The following is a 19,053-nucleotide window of genomic DNA, read 5'->3' as shown; positions in this document are numbered from 1 at the left end:
ACGCCCGCGCCGGCCCTCGGCCCGCCCCTCGGCCCGCCCCTCGGCCCGCCCCTCCGCCATCTTTGCCCCCTGCCCCGCCGCTACCTCCGGGTCAGTTTCGCGCCAAATTGTCCAGAACACAAAATGGAGCCCGGAAGGAGGCCAGGAGGCCTGACGTCATGCGCCCTGCCGCCAATCCTCTTCGGCGGCCCGCTCGTGGGGGGCGGGACTCGCGGGCGCAGCACGGTCCAATCGCTGGCCGCGGGGTCCCGGCGAACCAATGAGGGCGCAGCGGCCGCGGCGTCCAAACGCTGCGTCTGGTTTTTCCCGCGAAAGGCGGTGGCGGATCGTGGGGGCTCTTGTCTCTTTGGTTCCAGGGAGCGCGGGAAGGGAGAGGTGGGGAGTGGGCACCGCGGAGCCGGGCCCAGGGGTCGACAGGCGTCTGCATTTGGGGCGCAGTAGGTCTGGGCAGGGGTTTCTCCTGGGAGAACCGGGGTAGGGGTCCGGGAGGCGGAGCCGGGCTCACGCCCGCCCCGCATTCGGAGCCTAGGACCCGGGTGTCGGAGGGGACGGCGCGCGGCCCCATCACCCGCCCCCCCCCCGGGCGCAGCGGCCGCGGCGTCCAAACGCTGCGTCTGGTTTTTCCCGCGAAAGGCGGTGGCGGATCGTGGGGGCTCTTGTCTCTTTGGTTCCAGGGAGCGCGGGAAGGGAGAGGTGGGGAGTGGGCACCGCGGAGCCGGGCCCAGGGGTCGACAGGCGTCTGCATTTGGGGCGCAGTAGGTCTGGGCAGGGGTTTCTCCTGGGAGAACCGGGGTAGGGGTCCGGGAGGCGGAGCCGGGCTCACGCCCGCCCCGCATTCGGAGCCTAGGACCCGGGTGTCGGAGGGGACGGCGCGCGGCCCCATCCCCCGCCCCCCCCCCCACCGCGAATCTGCCCCAGCTCCTTGTCCCCGCGCCAGGTGCAGTCATGTCGGGCTTCGACGACCCCGGCATTTTCTACAGCGACAGCTTCGGGGGCGACAACGCGGCCGATGAGGGGCAGGCCCGCAAGTCGCAGCTGCAGAGGCGCTTCAAGGAGTTCCTGCGGCAGTACCGAGTGGGCACGGACCGCACGGGCTTCACCTTCAAGTACAGGTGCGGGCCGGGGCGGTGCAGGAGGGAAGGTGCGGTCCCAGCGGTGCTTCGTCCACTCACTGGGGCCCCGCACCCCCGTGGCGTATGGTTTTGTACGTTTCACATCCAAAGTTAACGATTGAGTGAGTCACCTGGGTTCTTCGTCCAGGATTTGTTCCTATTCATATATTTCTTCCTGTCCTTTCGTGTAATGTCTGCAATATCTTCTAAGTCAAGTTCTCAGTGGGTGCAAAAGGTGAAGATGGTAGTTAGGTTTTACTTCACTCGTTCATTCATTCTTCATTTCACTCAGTCAACTCCTGTTGACTGAGCACCTGCTGCATGCCAGGCACTGTTCCAGGTGCTGGGCTGCAGCACTGAATGAGCTGGGCAAGGCCCCTGTTCCTAGTCATTGTACATTGGTGCCATCGCACCAGATCCTCATAGGCCGTTAAAATGCAGAGAACGTGAGTTTGCAGGTCCAGGCTTGGGCTTGATTGATTATTAGCTGAGTGACTTCCAAGTGACAGAGTCTCTGGGCCTCAGTTTCTTCATCAGTAAAACGGCACAGCCACTCCTGCCTCCACTTATTCATGCATCAGCCGACATTGACCATCTATGTGCTGGACTCTGAGATGCAAAGATGAAAAGATTCATACTACTTGCTCTCAAGGAGCTTCTGAGTCAGTGGGAATGAGGCATAGGGAGCTACAAATAAATTACAAAGTGATAATTACCTCAAAGGAGGAATGTACAAGGGGAGTTAGGGAGGCTTCCAGGGGAGCCGAGGTGGCCTTGGGCTGAGAGAAGAGTGCCAAGCATGGAAGGCATTTCAGATAGGAGCAGTTGCACGCAGGGGCAGGGTATGGGGTGGTGTGTTACAGCAAGGGGCTCTCGGGGCCAGGCTGGCTGTTATATGCGGCTCCGGACATGAGGTAGACAGGGACGAGGCCGAGGAGGTCAGTGGCCCCCGAATGTGGTTTTGGGATAATAGTCCCATAGGATGCTCTGTAAAAAGGTTCTGGTGGTTGACAAGACAGGCATGGTCTCTGCTGCTTTCAATCTCCAGTTCTAGCCATTTGCTTTGTTAGTATCTGAGAGAGGGTTAAAGGCTCCGAGGGGTCCACTGAAAGGACTGGTTTGCAGTGAGAGTCTTCCAGACACCTGTGCACGGAACCCTGTCTGAGCGCTGAATTGCCCTTTGGTTACTGCTTGGACCCCTTCTGCGGCGCTTTCTCTGGAGGATGGCTTTCAGCAGTGGGGGCGGGCCTCTGCAGGGTTAAGTAACAGAACCGCCTGGAACTAGATGTGTTTGGGAAACGGGGTGGCGGGGCAGTGGTGTGGGAGACTCAGGGTGCGGGCGCAGCTCAGCCAGCGTTGTCTCCTCTTCTCCGTGCCCTTCCCCACCCGCACCCCAGGGATGAACTCAAGCGACATTATAACCTGGGGGAGTACTGGATCGAGGTGGAGATGGAGGACCTTGCCAGCTTCGACGAGGACCTGGCCGACTACTTGTACAAGCAGCCGGCTGAGCATTTGCAGCTGGTGAGTGGGACCTCCCCGCCGCCCCCCGAACCCCCAGGGCTGGCCCTGCTCTGGTCACTCACAGCCTGCCCCCCATCTCCTCTCCAGCTGGAGGAAGCTGCCAAGGAGGTGGCCGATGAGGTGACCCGGCCCCGGCCTGCTGGCGACGAGGTGCTCCAGGACATCCAAGTCATGCTCAAGTCGGATGCCAGCCCGTCCAGCATCCGTAGCCTGAAAGTGGGTCCACTCAGGCCAGTTGAAGGGTGGCGGTGGCGGCTGCATGTGAGGAGGGGCTTTGGAGAGAGACCTGGGTGCCAGCTGTGTGACCCTGAGCAACTCACTTGACCTTTTTGAGCCTGTTTGCGCCCCTGAAAACTTAGCTCGTTGGGCAAATGTTTGCTGAGTTCTTCCTGTGGGCAAGGCGTGAGTTGGGTCCTGGAGAAACAGTGGTGAACTCAGGACAAGCTGCTTTCCCCGGGGAGACTGGATAAGCCGGTGAACATCACCCATGATCACTGTAGATGACCGTAAGAGCAATGGGAGAAACCAGGAGGGTGATGAGAAAACGCGGGGGCTCCTCTGGAAAACATCAAGAAGGCTGCTTTGAGGAGGGCACGTCTGAGTGGAGATGTGAGGGTGAGAACAGGCAGCACGCAAACAGCTGGGAGAGAATGTTCGGCGGGGGCAGGGAGGGCACAGCTGGTACAAAGCCGGCGAGGCAAGGGGGGCAGGGTGTGTGCCAGGCCGAGGGAAGGACAGCCAGCATGGCTGGAGAGTGATGAGGCCGAGGGAGAGTTTGGCAGAGCCAGTTTGCCATCCAGTCTTTATTGGTTTTATTCAACGAGCACTTATCGAGTGACTGCCCCTCGCCGGGTGCTGGAGGACCCTCACTGTAGACAGACAGAACCTGGTTCCATGGAGCTTACAGTGGGAGAAGCCGACAAGGAGCACTGAGCTGATTTCAGGTCCTGTGATACGAGTCATGAAGCAAAGGAAACGGGCAATGTGACAGTGGCCGGGGGTCTGGGAGGTGGTCAGAGAAGGCCCCTCTGAGGAAGTGATGTTGGTGCGAAAACCTGACGGATACGCAGCCCTGTGACAGCCTGAGGGAGGAGCGTTCCAGGCTCCTGGAGAAGCAGGTGCAAAGGCACTGGGGTGCGGACAGCGGCAGGTTTCAAGGGACAGAAAGAAGCCAGTGTGGCTGGACCTCGGAGTGAGGGTGGGACGAGAGGAAGGGAGGGAGTGGGTAGAGAGGCCAGATGGCCAGGGCCTTGGCTGCTGTGGAAAGCAGCTTGAATTGAAGGTTAGGTAGGAGGATGGGCTGATTCTATCTTCAAAGGTTCCCTTGGGCTGCCGTGTGAAAGGAGAATTGATACAACAGGCAGGGGTGGGACAGGAGAGCTTCCTGAGGAGGAAGTGAGGGCCTGACGTTGGTTCTTCTGTCACGAGGCTGTTGTGAGAAGCAAATGAAAGGATGCGTGTAGCTGTGCCTTTGAACTGTGGGCCCAGGTAGTGTCACCTCCCTGTTACTCACCAGAAGGCCACGTCCTGGTCTTTGCTGGAATCCCCGTGTGCTGCAGCTTGGCTGGGGTCCCTGCCAAATCCTCCTTGATTAGCACAATGGCAGTTCTGTTCCAGAAGCAGGACTGGGCTGTGGGCTCTCGAGGCTGTGGAGCGTGTTGGCTTCGTCTCTGTGCCCAGCACCGGGGAGGGGACCTGGGACCGTGTGTGGAACTCACCCAAGCATCACGCATTTGCCTGTCTGCGGAGGCGGCATTGGACTTGTTTTGCGAGGCAGCTGTTTCCTCAGAGAAGCAAAGCTCAGCGCCACATGAGACAAGCTTCCTATTCTCAGACCCACTGGAAAACCCAGTGACTGGCCTGCCTCGGGTGACGGGTGTTCTGTGGTAGAGGAGGGGTCCTCTCTAGAAGGATCGCTTGTCGGGGTGGCTTAGGGGCTGAGGCAGCCTCAGTCTTTTCCAACCCTGGGGTCCTGGAGGGCTAGGCTTCCTGCAGCTTGTAGATAGTTTTCCAGAAGACAAGCTCTGGGGGCGGGGGGTGCGGTTTCAGCAGGTCTGGGGTCCCCGGGCCGTGGCAGCAGCACGTGCCTCCGGTCTCACTTCTTGGGGGGGCAGCCTCCTTCCCGAACCTGTCCCCTCCCCACCTTCTGGGCTTTGAGGGGCCTCAGCACGACCCTGTAGCCTGCCTGTCTGTCCGAGAAAAGCTCGTGGGAGAGGGAAGAAGAGATGATGATGCAAGGAACTTTTCTTGTTTTTTGCTTTTTATTATTAAAAAAATCACACACAAAAGTAGTGAGAATAGTGTAATGAACCCCATCTATCTCTGCTTGGATTTAATGGCTGTTAACATTTTGTCTTATTTGCTTTCTTCTTTTTTCTGCTAAAGTATTTTATTTATTTTTAAAATAAATTTTTGTATTTATTTTTGGCTGTGCTGGGTCTTCGTTGCTGTGTGCGGGCTTTCTCTAGTTTGGTGAGCGGGGGCTACTCTTCGTTGCAGTGCGTGGGCTTCTCGTTGCAGAGCACGGGCTCTAGGCGCGTGGGCTTCAGTAGTTGTGGCACGTGGGCTCAGTGGTTGTGGCACGTGGGCTTCAGTGGTTGTGGCTTGCGGGCATTAGGCGCGCGGGCTTCAGTAGTTGTGGTGCCACAGGGCTTAGTTGCTCCACGGCATGTGGGATCTTCCCGGACCAGGGCTCAAACCCGCGTCCCCTGCGTTGGCAGGCGGATTCCTAACCACTGCGCCACCAGGGAAGCCCCCTGCTAAAGTATTTTAAAGTAAGTTACAGACATGGTCCTGTATCCCTGAATACTTCAGTACACATTAGGAAAAGATTCTCTTACGTGATCTTAGGTGTTCCCGGCTCCCTTTAACCAGCCACCCTCCCCGTGGCTCTGTTGCAGTCGGACACGATGTCGCACCTGGTGAAGATCCCCGGCATCATCATTGCTGCCTCTGGGGTCCGTGCTAAGGCCACCCGCATCTCCATCCAGTGCCGCAGCTGCCGCAACACCCTCACCAACGTCGCCATGCGCCCTGGCCTGGAGGGCTACGCCCTGCCCAGGAAGTGCAACACGTGAGTGGGCTCTGCATGGCCCTGTGGCATGGTGGGGGTGACACCTGAGCAGAGATGTGAAGGAGGAGGACCCGGCCTGCACCACCTGCAGCAGGGAGGGGCTGGGGCAGCGGTGTGCCCTGTGGGCCTGGGGCAGACCTGATGCCCTGGGGCGGTGGCGTCCCTCTGCAGTGGTGAGTTCTGTCCCTCCAGGGCGCCCAGACAACCTGTGCCGGGAGCCAGGGTTGGCAGTCCACCGGGAGTCTCCTACAGCAAACCTTGGCTCGCTGGGGCAGGTCTGGAGGGAAGGCCCAGGAGCATGCCAGGCTCCTTCGTTTACACATCGCCTGTGGCTGCATTTGCGCTTCGGAGGCAGAGTGTGTGGCCTCATGGCCCACAAAACTGAAAATATTTGTCTCTGGCTCCTTACAGAAAACCATTGCTGACCCCTGATCTCAAGGGCCCCTACCCTCTCTGGCTGCTGGTTCCCCTCAGCTTCCTGACCTCAGGCCTCAGCCACCGTTCTTTTCTCTATACTTAACCCCCTTGCCCGTCTCGGGCTTTGAATACCGTCTGTGTGCAGAGGACACGCAAATGTGTGTTTCCACTGAACCCCAGCCTCACATGCAGCTGCCTGCTGGACATCCTCACGTGGGTGTCTACTGGGCATCGCAGATTTGCACAAGCCCCACACCCTGTGTGGCAGATTCCACCCCATCGCAAGATCTGCCTTCCTGCAGCACGACCTCTACCCAAAACGGGAAGACCATCTTTTCAGGTGTTCGGGTCCAAATCCTTGGTCTCGTGTTTTTTCCTATCTCGTATCCAAACAATCAGGAAGCCCTTCCACTCTGCCCTTAAGTGTGTACGTGGAGAATCAGGTCTTTTCTCACCCCCTGCGTGCCCTGGTGCCCCCTGTGCCCGCCCACCCTCGTCCCCCAGTCTCTCCACCCCCTGGCAGCCAGGTGACCCTTTACACTGCAGGCGATTCAGCTGTTTCCGTCTCTCCCAAAGTCAAGTCCCATCTCAGCCTGCATGGCCCTCCTCGGTCTGCTCCTGGCTCCCTGTGGCCTCCTGTCCCCCCTACTCTCTTGGCCCTGCCTCCCTGCTGTTCCCAGAACATGCTGAGCACGCTCTTGTTGCAGGGCCTTTGGACTTGCTGTTCCTCCACCCGGAACTTTCTTTCCTCTGACCTTCAAAGTCTGACCTTGCTGCTTCCTTCAGCTTTGTCCTCCGATGTCACCTCACAGGGGTGCCTCCCCGACCCTCCTCCTTAGGCTTGGGGCACGTGTCCCTCTTGCAGACCCGCCTCCTTGATGGTACCTCTGTTGTCCTGGTGTGTGGTTATCTGCTGGTTGGCGTTCTTGGCCTCCCGTGACCGGAACTTGAGCTCCAGAAGAGCAGGGACATTTTGTTCACGGCTGTGTTCCCGGTGCATCTAATAGTGCCCGGCACAAAGTCAATGCTTTGCAGTAACGCAGCTGTAATAGCAGGATAGTGATTTCATTATGTCGAGTTGCATGGATGCCTGGAACCCTGAGCAGGGTCTCGAGGCACCCAGACCCTCACTGGCAGATCTTGGAATATGAGTGGGGGGCTGGAAAGGTCACTGGCGATTTGACCCCTCTTCACCTGTGGGGACACTGAGACCCCCCTCGAGAGGGCTGGGAGTGTGACTTGTCTGCCTCGCAGCAGGTTAATGGGGGAGCCAGGCTCAGAGCAGGTCTCCCCACTCCTAGCCCTGTGGGTATCCCCCGCTGAGCTGCCCTCTTTTAGGGCCTTCTCCCGGGGTCCCGGAGACCCCTAGCTTGTTGCTGGCCAGTCCTGTCGCTGACTCCTGGCCTTGGGGCTCTGGGGGCAGCTCTGGTGACCCTTCTCCCCGCCGACAGGGATCAGGCCGGGCGCCCCAAGTGCCCGCTGGATCCATACTTCATCATGCCGGACAAGTGCAAGTGCGTGGACTTCCAGACCCTGAAGCTGCAGGAGCTGCCGGATGCGGTGCCCCATGGCGAGATGCCCAGACACATGCAGCTCTACTGCGACAGGTGAGCGGGCTCCCTGGCCGTGCCCCTGAGTTGGCTGCCTCGAGTGGTTGGCTGAGCTCAGTGGGGTGCGGGGGAGGGTGGCTGGTTACAGGACACTTGCTCCGTGCCCGGTGCCGCCCCCATGCTTCCTCTCATCTCGTCTCCCCATAATCTGCAGGGGCGGGTCCACCCCTCTTTGCAGATGAGGATGTGTGACCGGCTCAGTGAGTGGAGGGGCTGGGCTGCCAGCCTGCGTTCTTCCTGCAGAGTCTCTGCAGCCCTCTTAGAACTGGGAGGCCCAGAGCTGGACAGCCAGTAGCTGGGGGAGCCTCTTTCCAGCCTGACGCCCACCCCAGGCTTTCTGTTAAGATTCCTCCTTGGATGTTGCTGGGTGATTGGGAAGGGGGAGAGGGTGCTGGGCCAGCCCGGTCCCCTCCTGCTGACCTGGGAGGAAGGTGTGGGGGTGTGGACTGGGCTCCTGCACCCCGACGTCGCGTGCAGATGGTCTGTGCTGCACGTTTCTCGGAGGAGGGGCTCCGTAGGTCATTAACTTCCTTAGTGGCTGTGGAAGGTGTAGAGGTCAGGCTCTTGAGCAAGTTACGTGGGCTCCTTACCAGGAGAACGGGGACAGGGACAGGCTTTAACCTCATCAGGCTGCTGGGAGATTTAAATTGGAAAATGTATGTCGAGTGTGTTGCACTGTTCCTTTTTCTTTTTCTTTTTTTTTTTTTCAGTTGAGGTATAGTTGTTTTACGATGTTGTGTTAGTTTCTACTGTATAGAGAAGTGGAGTTCCCTGTGCTGTACAGCAGGTTCTCGTTAGTTACCTATTTCATACATATTAGTGTATATATGTCAATCCCAATCTCCCAATTCATCCCACCCGCCTTTTCCCCCCATTGGTGTCCATACATTTGTTCTCTACACTGTGTCTCTAGCACAATTCCTTAATACAGGTTAAATATTTGGTATTTATTAGATTATTCGAATGGTCTATGATTAGATTATTCAAAGCTGAGGAAGTGGGGTCTGGGAAGAGGGGAGTCATAGAACGTTAACAATGACAGTGAGGGTCCTTTAGAGGATGTGACTCTCTAGTGGATAAAGCACTTTTGGGTCTCGTACCTCACTTGATCCCACAGTAACCCAGCAGGTCAGATCACTTTATCATCCCCTCCCAGGCTCAGAGAGGTCATACAGCTTCTAAGCAGCAGAGTATGGATACATGCCCCAGTGTCCTTTCTGTGCTGCACAGGCTGGAGGGGCTCAGAGACTTCCCTGTTTCTCTCTTTGTCTCTCTACATATATATATATATATACCCTGCACCTTGCAAAGTGCATGCTGCACTATATATATATTTTTTTTTTTTTTTTAATATTTATTTAGCTGTGCTGGGTCTTAGTTGCGGTAACGCGGGATCTTTGTTGCGATATGTGGTATCTTTTGTTGCGACGCTCAGGCTTCTGTCTGGTTGTGGCGCGCGGGCTTAGTTGCCCCGCGGCACGTGGGATCTTAGTTCCCCGACCAGGGATTGAACCCGTGTCCCCTGAGTTGGAAGGCGGATTCTTAACCACCGGAGCACCAGGAAAGTCCCTCAACATCTTTTTTTTTTGGGGGGTACGCGGGCCTCTCACTGTTGTGGCCTCTCCCGTTGCGGAGCACAGGCTCTGGACGCACAGGCTCAGCAGCCATGGCTCACGGGCCCAGCCGCTCCGCGGCACGTGGGATCTTCCCGGACCGGGGCACGAACCCGCGTCCCCTGCATCGGCAGGCGGATGCTCAACCACTGCGCCACCAGGGAAGCCCAACATCTTTTTTTTTTTAAAGAGGAAATTAAAATCCAGCGGCACAATGACTTGGCTGAGCTCGTGGAGCTGTGAAAGAGGCAGAAGCGGGGCACGGCCCTTGCAGGGAGGCTGGGAGGGCGTGAGGAGGGGTCTTCCCCCGAGATGGCCGACGGGGGGGTCCTGCAATGCGTCTGACAGCAGATGAGATGGAGGCGGGGCACCTGAGGGGCTGGGGTGGGCGCCCCCCAACTCCAACCAGCATAACAGATGAGCTCCTGAGGCCCGTGGAGGGGTCAGGCTGCCCCCATGACCAAGACCTGTCTTCCTCCCAGCAGCTGGGCTGTCCAAGCATGGGCTGGGTTCTGGTGAGAGGGAGAGGGCCCTGGGCAGTGCGGGGGCTGGAGCCCATGGTGCTGGGGCCTCGTGTAGAGATGGCAAGTGGATGGACAGCGAGCGTGATGGGGTCGGGGGAGCCGGAGGCTTACCTTCTTCCTCCCCATCCTCCTCTCAGGTACCTGTGTGACAAGGTCGTCCCTGGGAACAGGGTCACCATCATGGGCATCTACTCCATCAAGAAGTTTGGCCTGACCGCCAGCAGGGGCCGTGACAAGGTGGGCGTGGGCATCCGGAGCTCCTACATCCGGGTCCTGGGCATCCAGGTGGATACAGATGGCTCCAGTGAGTGTGCTTTGGGCCGAACCCCCGTCGTCCCTCCCCTGGGCTGTCGGTGGGCCTCGTCCTGGTCTCCCCGTCTCCACCCTTGCCCCTGTGCTCTGTCCCGCACGGCAGCCGGGTGAGCGGTGCTGTTCTCACCAGAGGCGCCGTGTCGCCCCTGTCGGCAAGATGGAAGATGTCCCCGAGGGCCCCTGTCGCCTGGCCCTCCTCAGCTCATCCCCGCCCCCCACACTCTTCTGCTTGCTTCCTGGACCCTGGAACACACAGGCCCACGCCTGGTGCGGAGACCTGGGGTTCTGTCTTTGCTCAGACTGACGCTTGTGCTGCCCGGCTCTGAGGGCCCCACCCTCTGGGAGGCCCAGGGCGGTGGGCCACAGGCAGCACGTTCTCCCTCAGGGCGCTCACGCAGCCCCCTGCTCTGCCCGCCCAGGCCGCAGCTTTGCTGGGGCCGTGACCCCGCAGGAGGAGGAGGAGTTCCGGCGCCTGGCCGCCCTCCCCAGTGTCTACGAGGTCATCTCCAAGAGCATCGCCCCCTCCATCTTCGGGGGCACAGACATGAAGAAGGCCATTGCCTGCCTGCTCTTCGGGGGTTCCCGGAAGAGGTGGGTGTCCAGGCCCCCCAGGTCCGGGGAGGGGAACAAGTGATTTGCCTGCAGGAGGGCAGCTGTTGGGTGGTCAGGACTTGAATGCCCTTTTCATTTGCCCAGGACCCTCAGCCCCGCCTGCCCCTCTCAGGCATCCTCCCCGCCTCCTAGGCTGGCTGCCAGCCGGCTGGGGGCTGGCCCACACCCTTCTTCCGGAGCAGTTGCCTGGCCCTGGCTAGGCCGGGGCCTTGGTGGTGTGAGGGGCCTGGCCAGTGCCGGGGAGAGCTCGGGCTTGGAGTCTGAGACTGGGGTGACATTTCTCAGGGCTGCTTATTTACCTTGCGACCTTGGGCAAGAGACACCACTTCTCTGAACCCAAGTCTCCACATGAATAAGACGGGTGAAAGCCTCTTACTCAGGGGACGTCCCGTCCTTTTAAAATAAAATAGTAGAGGTAGAGGAAGTAATAATATTAGCAGCTACCAGTTCCCGAGTTCTTACCACGTGCCAGACATTCTTCTGAGCGCTTTTATGTGTTTCCAACCCAGTCAGTCCCCAGATTAGCCCTGTGAGAAAGCTACAATTGAGCCCATTTCACAGATGAGGAAGTTGAGGCATAGAGAGCTAAAGGGACTTGCTCACAGCCACGTGCGCTGGGGCCAGGAGCCTGCTCTCGCGGTGTCTGCTCCACAGTACTGCGTGCAGCCCGCTGGTGGCTCCCTCTCTTTCCTTCTTTCCAGCTGGGTTGGGGGGTGTTTATCAGATGCTGACTGTGTGTGCCCAAGCCCAGCTCTAAGTGCCGTTTCCTCTGAACCTCCCCTCCCTTGGAAGCAAGTAACCATGGATGAGGCTGGGGGACACAGCTGGCTATGAATGTGGCTCTCAGGCCAGAGCCCCCGCCTCCCTGCATGCTCTGAGGCTCATGACAGGTCGGGGGGCCGCCAACCAGACCACTGTGACCAACCAGCCCTTGCTCACCTGGCCCGCCTGCCTGTCTTTCCCCAGGCTCCCCGATGGCCTCACTCGCCGAGGAGATATCAACCTGCTGATGCTGGGGGACCCAGGGACGGCCAAGTCCCAGCTGCTGAAGTTTGTGGAGAAGTGCTCTCCCATCGGGGTGAGTGCCCAGGGTGACCTCTGTCCGCCTTAGCTGCGCGCGCGGAGAGGAAGGCTGTGGGCGGGGCCGCAGAGGATAGAGGAGGAAGGGGGCTGACGGCGTGTGTAGGTTTGGGGCAGCGGGCGGAGTGCTGGACTGGATGGGGTTTGTTTGGTCTCAGCCTGGCTGGTGATTGGTTGTGGGCCTTGAGCAAGTCACCCAATCTCTGAGTCTCAGTTTATCCATCCGCTAAGTCTTAACATCGATAGCAATAGATGACAAGGGACTCAGGGTGAGGATGCCTTTCCTGGGAGTCAGGAGTCGGCCCAGCCCTGAGGCCCCCTGGAACAGTGTCACTGCTCTCCTCTCGGCCTCAGTTTGCTCCTCTGTGAGCCGGGCCCCCAGGGGCTGCTTCATGGGACAGTTTTGGGGTTCAGCTGAGTGATGGATGTGAACGCTCCCCTGTGGGAGAACCGCCAGGCTGGCGCTGGGGTGGTCCCATCAGAGGAGGAACACTGAGATTGTCTGTGCTCTGCAGCCAGCTGTGATGTGTGACCTTGGTTGAGCCCTAGCTCCTGGGGCCCCTTGACTTACTGGGTCAGCATGGAGCCATGATGGGCCCTGACCGTCCCGCCTCCCTCCCCCAGGTGTACACGTCTGGGAAAGGCAGCAGCGCGGCCGGCCTGACAGCCTCGGTGATGAGGGACCCCTCGTCCCGGAACTTCATCATGGAGGGCGGGGCCATGGTCCTGGCCGATGGTGGGGTCGTCTGTATCGATGAGTTTGACAAGGTAAGCCTGGCAGGGTGAGGTGGTGGCTCAGTGGTGGTGGTACCTGCTGGCCGCGGGCTGGGGGTGTGGCCTTCTGTGCTTGGACGGATGTGGAGACCCTCCCGCTACTATTGGCAAGTAGCTGCACCTCTCCGAGCCTCAGTTTCCGCACCTGAGAGCGGGGAGAGGCGAGCCAAGCCCACACTGTCCCCGTGCCTAGAGGTGACCCGGTTCCTGCCATCGGCCTGGCGCAGGGTCGGGACTTGGGAATGGTAGCTCCTGTAGGGTTTCCTGCTGCCACCGTGCCCCGGCCCCTCACCTGGGTCTGGTGGACGTTTCTATCTCATACACAGATGCGAGAAGATGACCGCGTGGCCATCCACGAGGCCATGGAACAGCAGACCATCTCCATCGCCAAGGTGAGCATCCTCCCTGGTCCAGCCCGGCAGAGCTGGTCCGGGCTGCTGGGAGGGGCCGGGTTCTGGCCCCGTCCTCAGGCTGCCCTGAGCGGCCCGACCTCTGTTGGCCGCGGCGGTGGTCCTGGAATCCTGTGTGTGTGCGTGTGTGCGTGCAGGCGTGGCTGTGCGCACCTGAGAGGGCTGTGACCCCGCGTTCCCATCTCCCTGTCCTCTGCTTCCCCCCACGCTTCCCTGTCAGGCTGGCATCACCACCACCCTCAACTCCCGCTGCTCTGTCCTGGCTGCTGCCAACTCAGTGTTTGGTCGCTGGGACGAGACGAAGGGGGAGGACAACATCGACTTCATGCCCACCATCCTGTCCCGTTTTGACATGATCTTCATCGTCAAGGACGAGCACAACGAGGAGAGGGATATGGTGCGTGGGGGGGCTGGACGCCAGCCAGGCCCGCGGTTCTAGGGGTTGGGGGGCGAGAGTGGGCAGACAAGGGGCTTGACCCAAAGTCCTGGCCACCAGATCGGCCTGTGAGTGGGCCACCAAGGAGGCGGGGTTGTGGATTCCAGGAGCGCTGCACTGGGCGTTCCGGGTCCTACCTCTCCTGTGCTCGATGTGCCGTGAGATTTGGGGTCAGTCATTCCCTGGGTGTCGGTCCCTTCTGTGTGAAATGAGGGGGTTGACCTTTGGATGCAAGTACTAGAACCCCAGTTCTGGTCAGTCAGCTTCTGAAAGGAACTCCAGCGCTTACGTAATGGACAAGCTTGGAGGTGCGAGTCTTGGCTGGGTCAGGTCTCTGGGTCGTCTGGGCGCCGCTGTCTCTGCCTCTCGGCCTGGCCTCCCTTAGAGGAGGCTTGTTCTCAGGCAGCTGCGCCCCTCGTGGTGGCAGAGAGGGGCCTGGCAGCTCTGGGATGTTGTCTTACCAGCTGACGACCCGCAGGAAAAGCGAGGGCTCCTCCTCTCCACCACTTCTAGCCCTGGCAGCTCTTCCCTCCCTGCCTGCTCCACCTCTGTGTTGGCACCTGGCTTGGGAAGGCTTGCGGGCTGACCCCGTGTCCCCTCTGCCTCCCAGATGCTGGCCAAACACGTCATCACTCTGCACGTGAGCGCGCTGACACAGACCCAGGCTGTGGAGGGCGAGATCGACCTGACCAAGCTAAAGAAGTTCATCGCCTACTGCCGCGCGTGAGTCCTGGATGCAGGCCCCACGGGGGTGGGGCTGCCCGGCTCCCCTGGAGTGGCAGAGAGCCCCATTCAGGATGCCTGAGATCAGGCCCTGAGGATTTTTAGCTCTGCTCCTTCCTGACCCCGCACAGTCGCTCAGTGGCTCTTGGCCTCAGTTTCTCCATCTCCGAAGCGAAGGTGGAGAATTTAGATGGTCCCTGGACTTCCCTGGCAGTCTAGTGGTTAAGACTCCACGCTCCCAATGCAGGGAGCATGGGTTCAATCCCTGGTCGGGGAACTAAGATCCTGCATGCTGCACGGCAAGGCCAAAAAAAATAAAAAGAATTTAGATGGTCTTGAAGACCTCCTTGACTCTGGTGTGCAGGGAGGCTTGTGGACATGGGCTCTGGGTAACTCCTGCCCCCACTGTGTGACCTTGGGCAAGTCAGTTGAGCCTCGCTTTCCCTGGGTGGTTGTGTCCTAGGGTTTTTGTAAGGATCACACAAAATGATGAGTGAGTGGCACAGCCTTGCACCAGGTAAACACTCAGTAAATGGCAGCTGCAACCTTAAATATTGTTGTTCTCACAGATGGCCAATGACAATAGTCATACACACAGTAATTAGTCTGTGCCAGATGTTATCCTGAGAGTTTTATGTATAAGTGAACACCATCCCTCTCCCCAGACATAGGAGGTTGGTGTATTATTATTCCATTTTACAGATGGGGAAGCTGAGGCAAAGAAAGGTTAAGTAACTTGTCCAGGGTCACAGACAGGAGGTAGTGGAGCCAAGACTTGAACCCAGGTACCTGGCTCCAAAGGCTGTGCTTTAGCCCCTGTACCAAGATTCTGGACACACACCTCAGCTGTCTCTTATTGGAACTAAAACCCAAGGGTGGAGGGACCTTTGAGTGCTTTTCTAATGGGAGGTGAAGTGCTGCATTCAGGTGGGTCCCTACTCACCGCTTCCTCCTGGGTGATGGGTGGTGCAGTGCCCATTGGTACCTGGGTCTTTGTCATGCCTGAGTTCTTCATGGCCCTGTCCTCAGAGGCTTGGGCCCTTGGTTGTGAGTCTGAGAGCCCCAGATTCTAGTCCTCCCTTGATGCCAGGTCCCACGTGGCTTATGGGGAGTTTCCTCCCTCCCTCTGGCCTTGCTCACCTCATCCTCAGCATGAGGGTTGGATTAGGTGATCTAAGGCTTCCCTTAAATCAGTGACAGTTCAGTTGGCTGGGGCGGGGCTGCGGGGTGGTGGGTAGGGTGAGTTCTTCATGGCCCTGTCCTCAGAGGCTTGGGCCCTTGGTTGTGAGTCTGAGAGCCCCAGATTCTAGTCCTCCCTTGATGCCAGGTCCCACGTGGCTTATGGGGAGTTTCCTCCCTCCCTCTGGCCTTGCTCACCTCATCCTCAGCATGAGGGTTGGATTAGGTGATCTAAGGCTTCCCTTAAATCAGTGACAGTTCAGTTGGCTGGGGCGGGGCTGCGGGGTGGTTGGGGGTAGGGTGGGGGTAGATCCTGAGCAGACACCCCTGCTGCTACCCTCCCCCACCCCCAGTCCGGCATGCTCTCTGCCCTGGACAGCAGTCTCTGTGAGCCTCTTGTGGGTGTCATTGTGCATCTTGCCCCTGAATGTGTTGGGGTGAGGACCGCTGAGAGGCCACCGTCTGGTGGGCCCAGAAAGCATATGTCTGCAAGCCAGCAGAGGGCCGGGGATGGGGTGAGTACCCCAAGATTTCTTCCTGGCCTCATGGCAGCCACTCCCCATCCTGCAGGAAGTGTGGCCCTCGGCTGTCGGCAGAAGCTGCAGAGAAGCTGAAGAACCGGTACATCATCATGCGGAGCGGGGCCCGCCAGCACGAAAGGGACAGTGACCGCCGCTCGAGCATCCCCATCACCGTGCGGTGAGCAGGCGGGCGGGCCAGGGCCGGGCTGCGCAGATGGCCTCGGTTTACAAGGCACGATGTGCCCAGGAAGTCTGGGGCCGGGGCTGTTGCTGACTACGTGGTGCAGGCCATGGTCCGGGCTGCTGGGCAGGGAGCACTCCTTTGGGAGTGAAAACAGTGGCCTCCCTGATTATCTGTATCTCTTGGTTTGTTTACTGTTGAGAAAATCTGGAACGCTTTCTTCTGAATTCGGTCTAGCTTCCCCCATCGGCGGGAAGCCTGAGGGTGAAGGAGGGTCCAGGCTGGGAGTCAGGAGACCTGGTCCTAGCCTCCAGCCCACTGTGTGACTGCAGGGAAATTGCTTTCCTTTTCTGGATCTCAGTTTTCTCAGCTGTTAGTTCTTGTCACTCTTGTGAGTTTATACGGTAGACTGACTAAGGGCTTGAACCTACCTCGTTTGAATCTTGCTTCCAGTGCTGATTAGTTAGAAGTGGATTTGGCTGTATGTGATAGAAAACCCACATGAAGTAACTTAAGTAAATTGGGAGTTTATTTCTCTGTTCTGTAAAAACATTTGAGGGTAGGTAGCCCTACCTATGTGATGGCTCCTCAGTCATCAGCAACCTGGGCTGGAGATAAGGGTTCACCCTTATCCTCATCGTCCAAGATGGCTTCTGGAACTCCAGCCATCACCTCCACATTCCAGGTAGCTGGAGAGCAAGAAAAAGAAAGGTCCATCTTTTAAGGACACTTCCTGAAGTTCCCGTAAAATATTTGGGCTTACAGCTTACTGGCCACATCTGAGTCACACAGACACACCTAGACGCAAGAGAGTCTGGGAAATGTTTTTTAGGTGGGCGCCACTTGATAGAATAGAAGTCGGGGTTCTGTTACTGAGGGAGATGGATCACGGGGACAGCCAGCAGTCTCCCCTGTACTCTTACTGCCTGGGGCAGGCACCTCCTGGAGGTCAGGGTGGGATGGGGAGAGAAGATGGGCTGAGTCCGCCCTGGCGTCCGTCGCTCCCACACAGGCAGCTGGAGGCCATCGTGCGCATTGCTGAGGCCCTCAGCAAGATGAAGCTGCAGCCCTTTGCCACGGAGGCGGATGTGGAGGAGGCTCTGAGGCTTTTCCAGGTGTCCACGCTGGACGCCGCCTTGTCCGGCACCCTGTCAGGTGAGCAGACGCAGGGACCCAGGCTCGGGTGGCTTGTGGGCTCGTGGGCAGGGCTCATGCTGGACACCTGCTGTGCTTGTTGCTTCTCTGCATTTGCTTCTCCACGCTTCCTCCCGGGAATAAGCCCCTCTCCTATCCCCAGCCCCCTCCCCCAGCCATTTTCCCCCAAGATGGGAAGAACAGCCTCTCTCCAGACTCTGGAGCACAATTCTTTTGACCCAGTTCATTATTATAATTCACAGTTTTATCATCCGTTAAGAATGGTAGTGGGCACCCTTTTTTTTTTTTTGGTTGCACCACGCAGCATATGGAATTTCCCTGACCAGGGATCGAACCTGCACCCCCTGCAGTAGAAACATGGAGACTTAACCACTGGATCTCCAGGGAAGTCTGCATGTACCCCCGTTTTTGAGCCGTAACCATTTGAGTGCTTCCAGAGCTCTTCCTCCGTTTCACTTACAGCTGCCCTCAAAACCCCCAGAAGCCAGGCTGGGCACTTAGCCCTTCACCTCTTAGAGATGGGAAAACTGACACCCGAAGAGGCCTTTTCACGGTGCCCAAGGTCACTGTCACCCAGCTAGAATGCAGGTCCCTTGACCCCGAGGCCAGTGGGGTTCAGGCTGCCGTTAAGTCCTGCTGCCTGCTTCGGGCTCAGCCTCTGAGCACCTCTGGGCGCTGATTCTGTGCCAGGCTCCCCTGGGATGAATTCATTCCTTCCCCAGCAGGTACTTAATGCTTAGAATTTCCCGGGCTGTTCTAGGTGCTGGGAGTCTAGGAGTGAGCAGATCTCTAAGTCCGCGCCTTGTGAGGCCCCCCCCTTCTCCACGGGGAGACACAGCAAAGAGGCAAACAAATCAAGCTCAGGGGGTAAAGAGCATGGAGGGGAGAAGTCCAGCAGGTCAGGAATGTTGGGGAGGGATCCCCTGCCCCTCGGGTGGTCCAGGATGGGCTCTGAGGAGGTGGCAGGAAGCAGGGACTGGCGTGAGTGAGGACACATGGCTCCCCGGAGTGTGGGGTTGGGCACCGTACGTAGAGCGAGGGCTGAGTGGCAAGACCCCAAGGACAGCAGGCTCGGCATATTCAAGGGCCAGTGTGGCTGGAGCCAGGGAGGTGGGTGGTGTCTGATCGCCCCGCCGTCCCCTTGGTGAAGATGACTCAGTCTCTGCCCTGGAGGGCCTTCCTGGCAGTGAAACTGGAGCTGGGCTTCGCAGGCTGGGTAAGAGTTTACCTCGCAGACTCATTTCAACTTGGAGCCTTGGCGTCCCTCTCAGTGGCTCCTGCACCACGGTCCCACCCTCTCTGTAGCTGAAACACCAAGGCCTTCGCAGGCCTGGGTCAGCAGGGGAGATCCATCCTGGGGCAATAGTTGGAAATTACGAGCCTGCTTGCCTGAGCTGCTTGCTGGGGCACCTCACAGATGTGGTCTCCGGGGCAGCCTGCGCGCCCTTCTGGGTCACTGCTGGGTCCCCTCCAGCTCTCCATCTGAGATAGATTCCTCCAGGAAGTCTTCCTGCTGCTGCCTGTCCAGCTGCCTGGGGGCCAGGTGCTGTCATCAGCTCATGGCCCTCCTCAGAGCCCTCTAGTGGCTGTTCTGCTCACGAGAATCAAAGAAAAACCTGTGCGGTGGCCTCCAGGGCCCACAGGACCTGCCCCCACTCTGGCCACGTCCCTGCCCCCCTGACCGGGTTTTGATCGAGATGGGCATATTTCCCACCTCTGGGCCTTTGCACCTGCTGTCCCCTCTGCCTGCAGCATCCTTCCCCACACGTCTGCCCTGTCCCTGACTCGGGTCTCTGT

General features: G+C 58.6%; 1 protein-coding gene across 2 annotated transcripts in view; it reads left to right on the top strand.

Annotated features, from left to right (window-relative positions):
• The first annotated feature begins 943 nt into the window (after positions 1–943).
• MCM5 (minichromosome maintenance complex component 5) overlaps positions 944–19,053 on the top strand; it is a 19,500-nt gene continuing 1,390 nt past the window's right edge. The window contains exons 1-14 of one of the 2 annotated variants that reach the window (XM_007456258.1): positions 944–1,112; positions 2,510–2,636; positions 2,724–2,852; positions 5,537–5,709; positions 7,578–7,733; positions 10,011–10,177; positions 10,605–10,776; positions 11,764–11,875; positions 12,502–12,645; positions 12,978–13,043; positions 13,282–13,458; positions 14,108–14,220; positions 15,970–16,098; positions 17,114–17,256. In XM_007456258.1, the coding sequence (XP_007456320.1) occupies positions 946–1,112; positions 2,510–2,636; positions 2,724–2,852; positions 5,537–5,709; positions 7,578–7,733; positions 10,011–10,177; positions 10,605–10,776; positions 11,764–11,875; positions 12,502–12,645; positions 12,978–13,043; positions 13,282–13,458; positions 14,108–14,220; positions 15,970–16,098; positions 17,114–17,256 (1,975 nt within the window). In that variant the 5' untranslated portion in view covers positions 944–945. The remainder of the gene's footprint in view (positions 1,113–2,509; positions 2,637–2,723; positions 2,853–5,536; positions 5,710–7,577; positions 7,734–10,010; positions 10,178–10,604; positions 10,777–11,763; positions 11,876–12,501; positions 12,646–12,977; positions 13,044–13,281; positions 13,459–14,107; positions 14,221–15,969; positions 16,099–17,113; positions 17,257–19,053) is intronic. The other variant, XM_007456259.1, reaches the window with a different exon arrangement.

Source organism: Lipotes vexillifer, unplaced genomic scaffold (assembly GCF_000442215.2).
Source record: "Lipotes vexillifer unplaced genomic scaffold, Lipotes_vexillifer_v1.1 scaffold728, whole genome shotgun sequence".
In the NCBI taxonomy this organism is placed as follows: Eukaryota; Metazoa; Chordata; class Mammalia; order Artiodactyla; family Lipotidae; genus Lipotes; species Lipotes vexillifer.
Note: the sequence above shows the minus strand (reverse complement) of the source record. Positions and strands in the feature narration are given on the sequence as shown.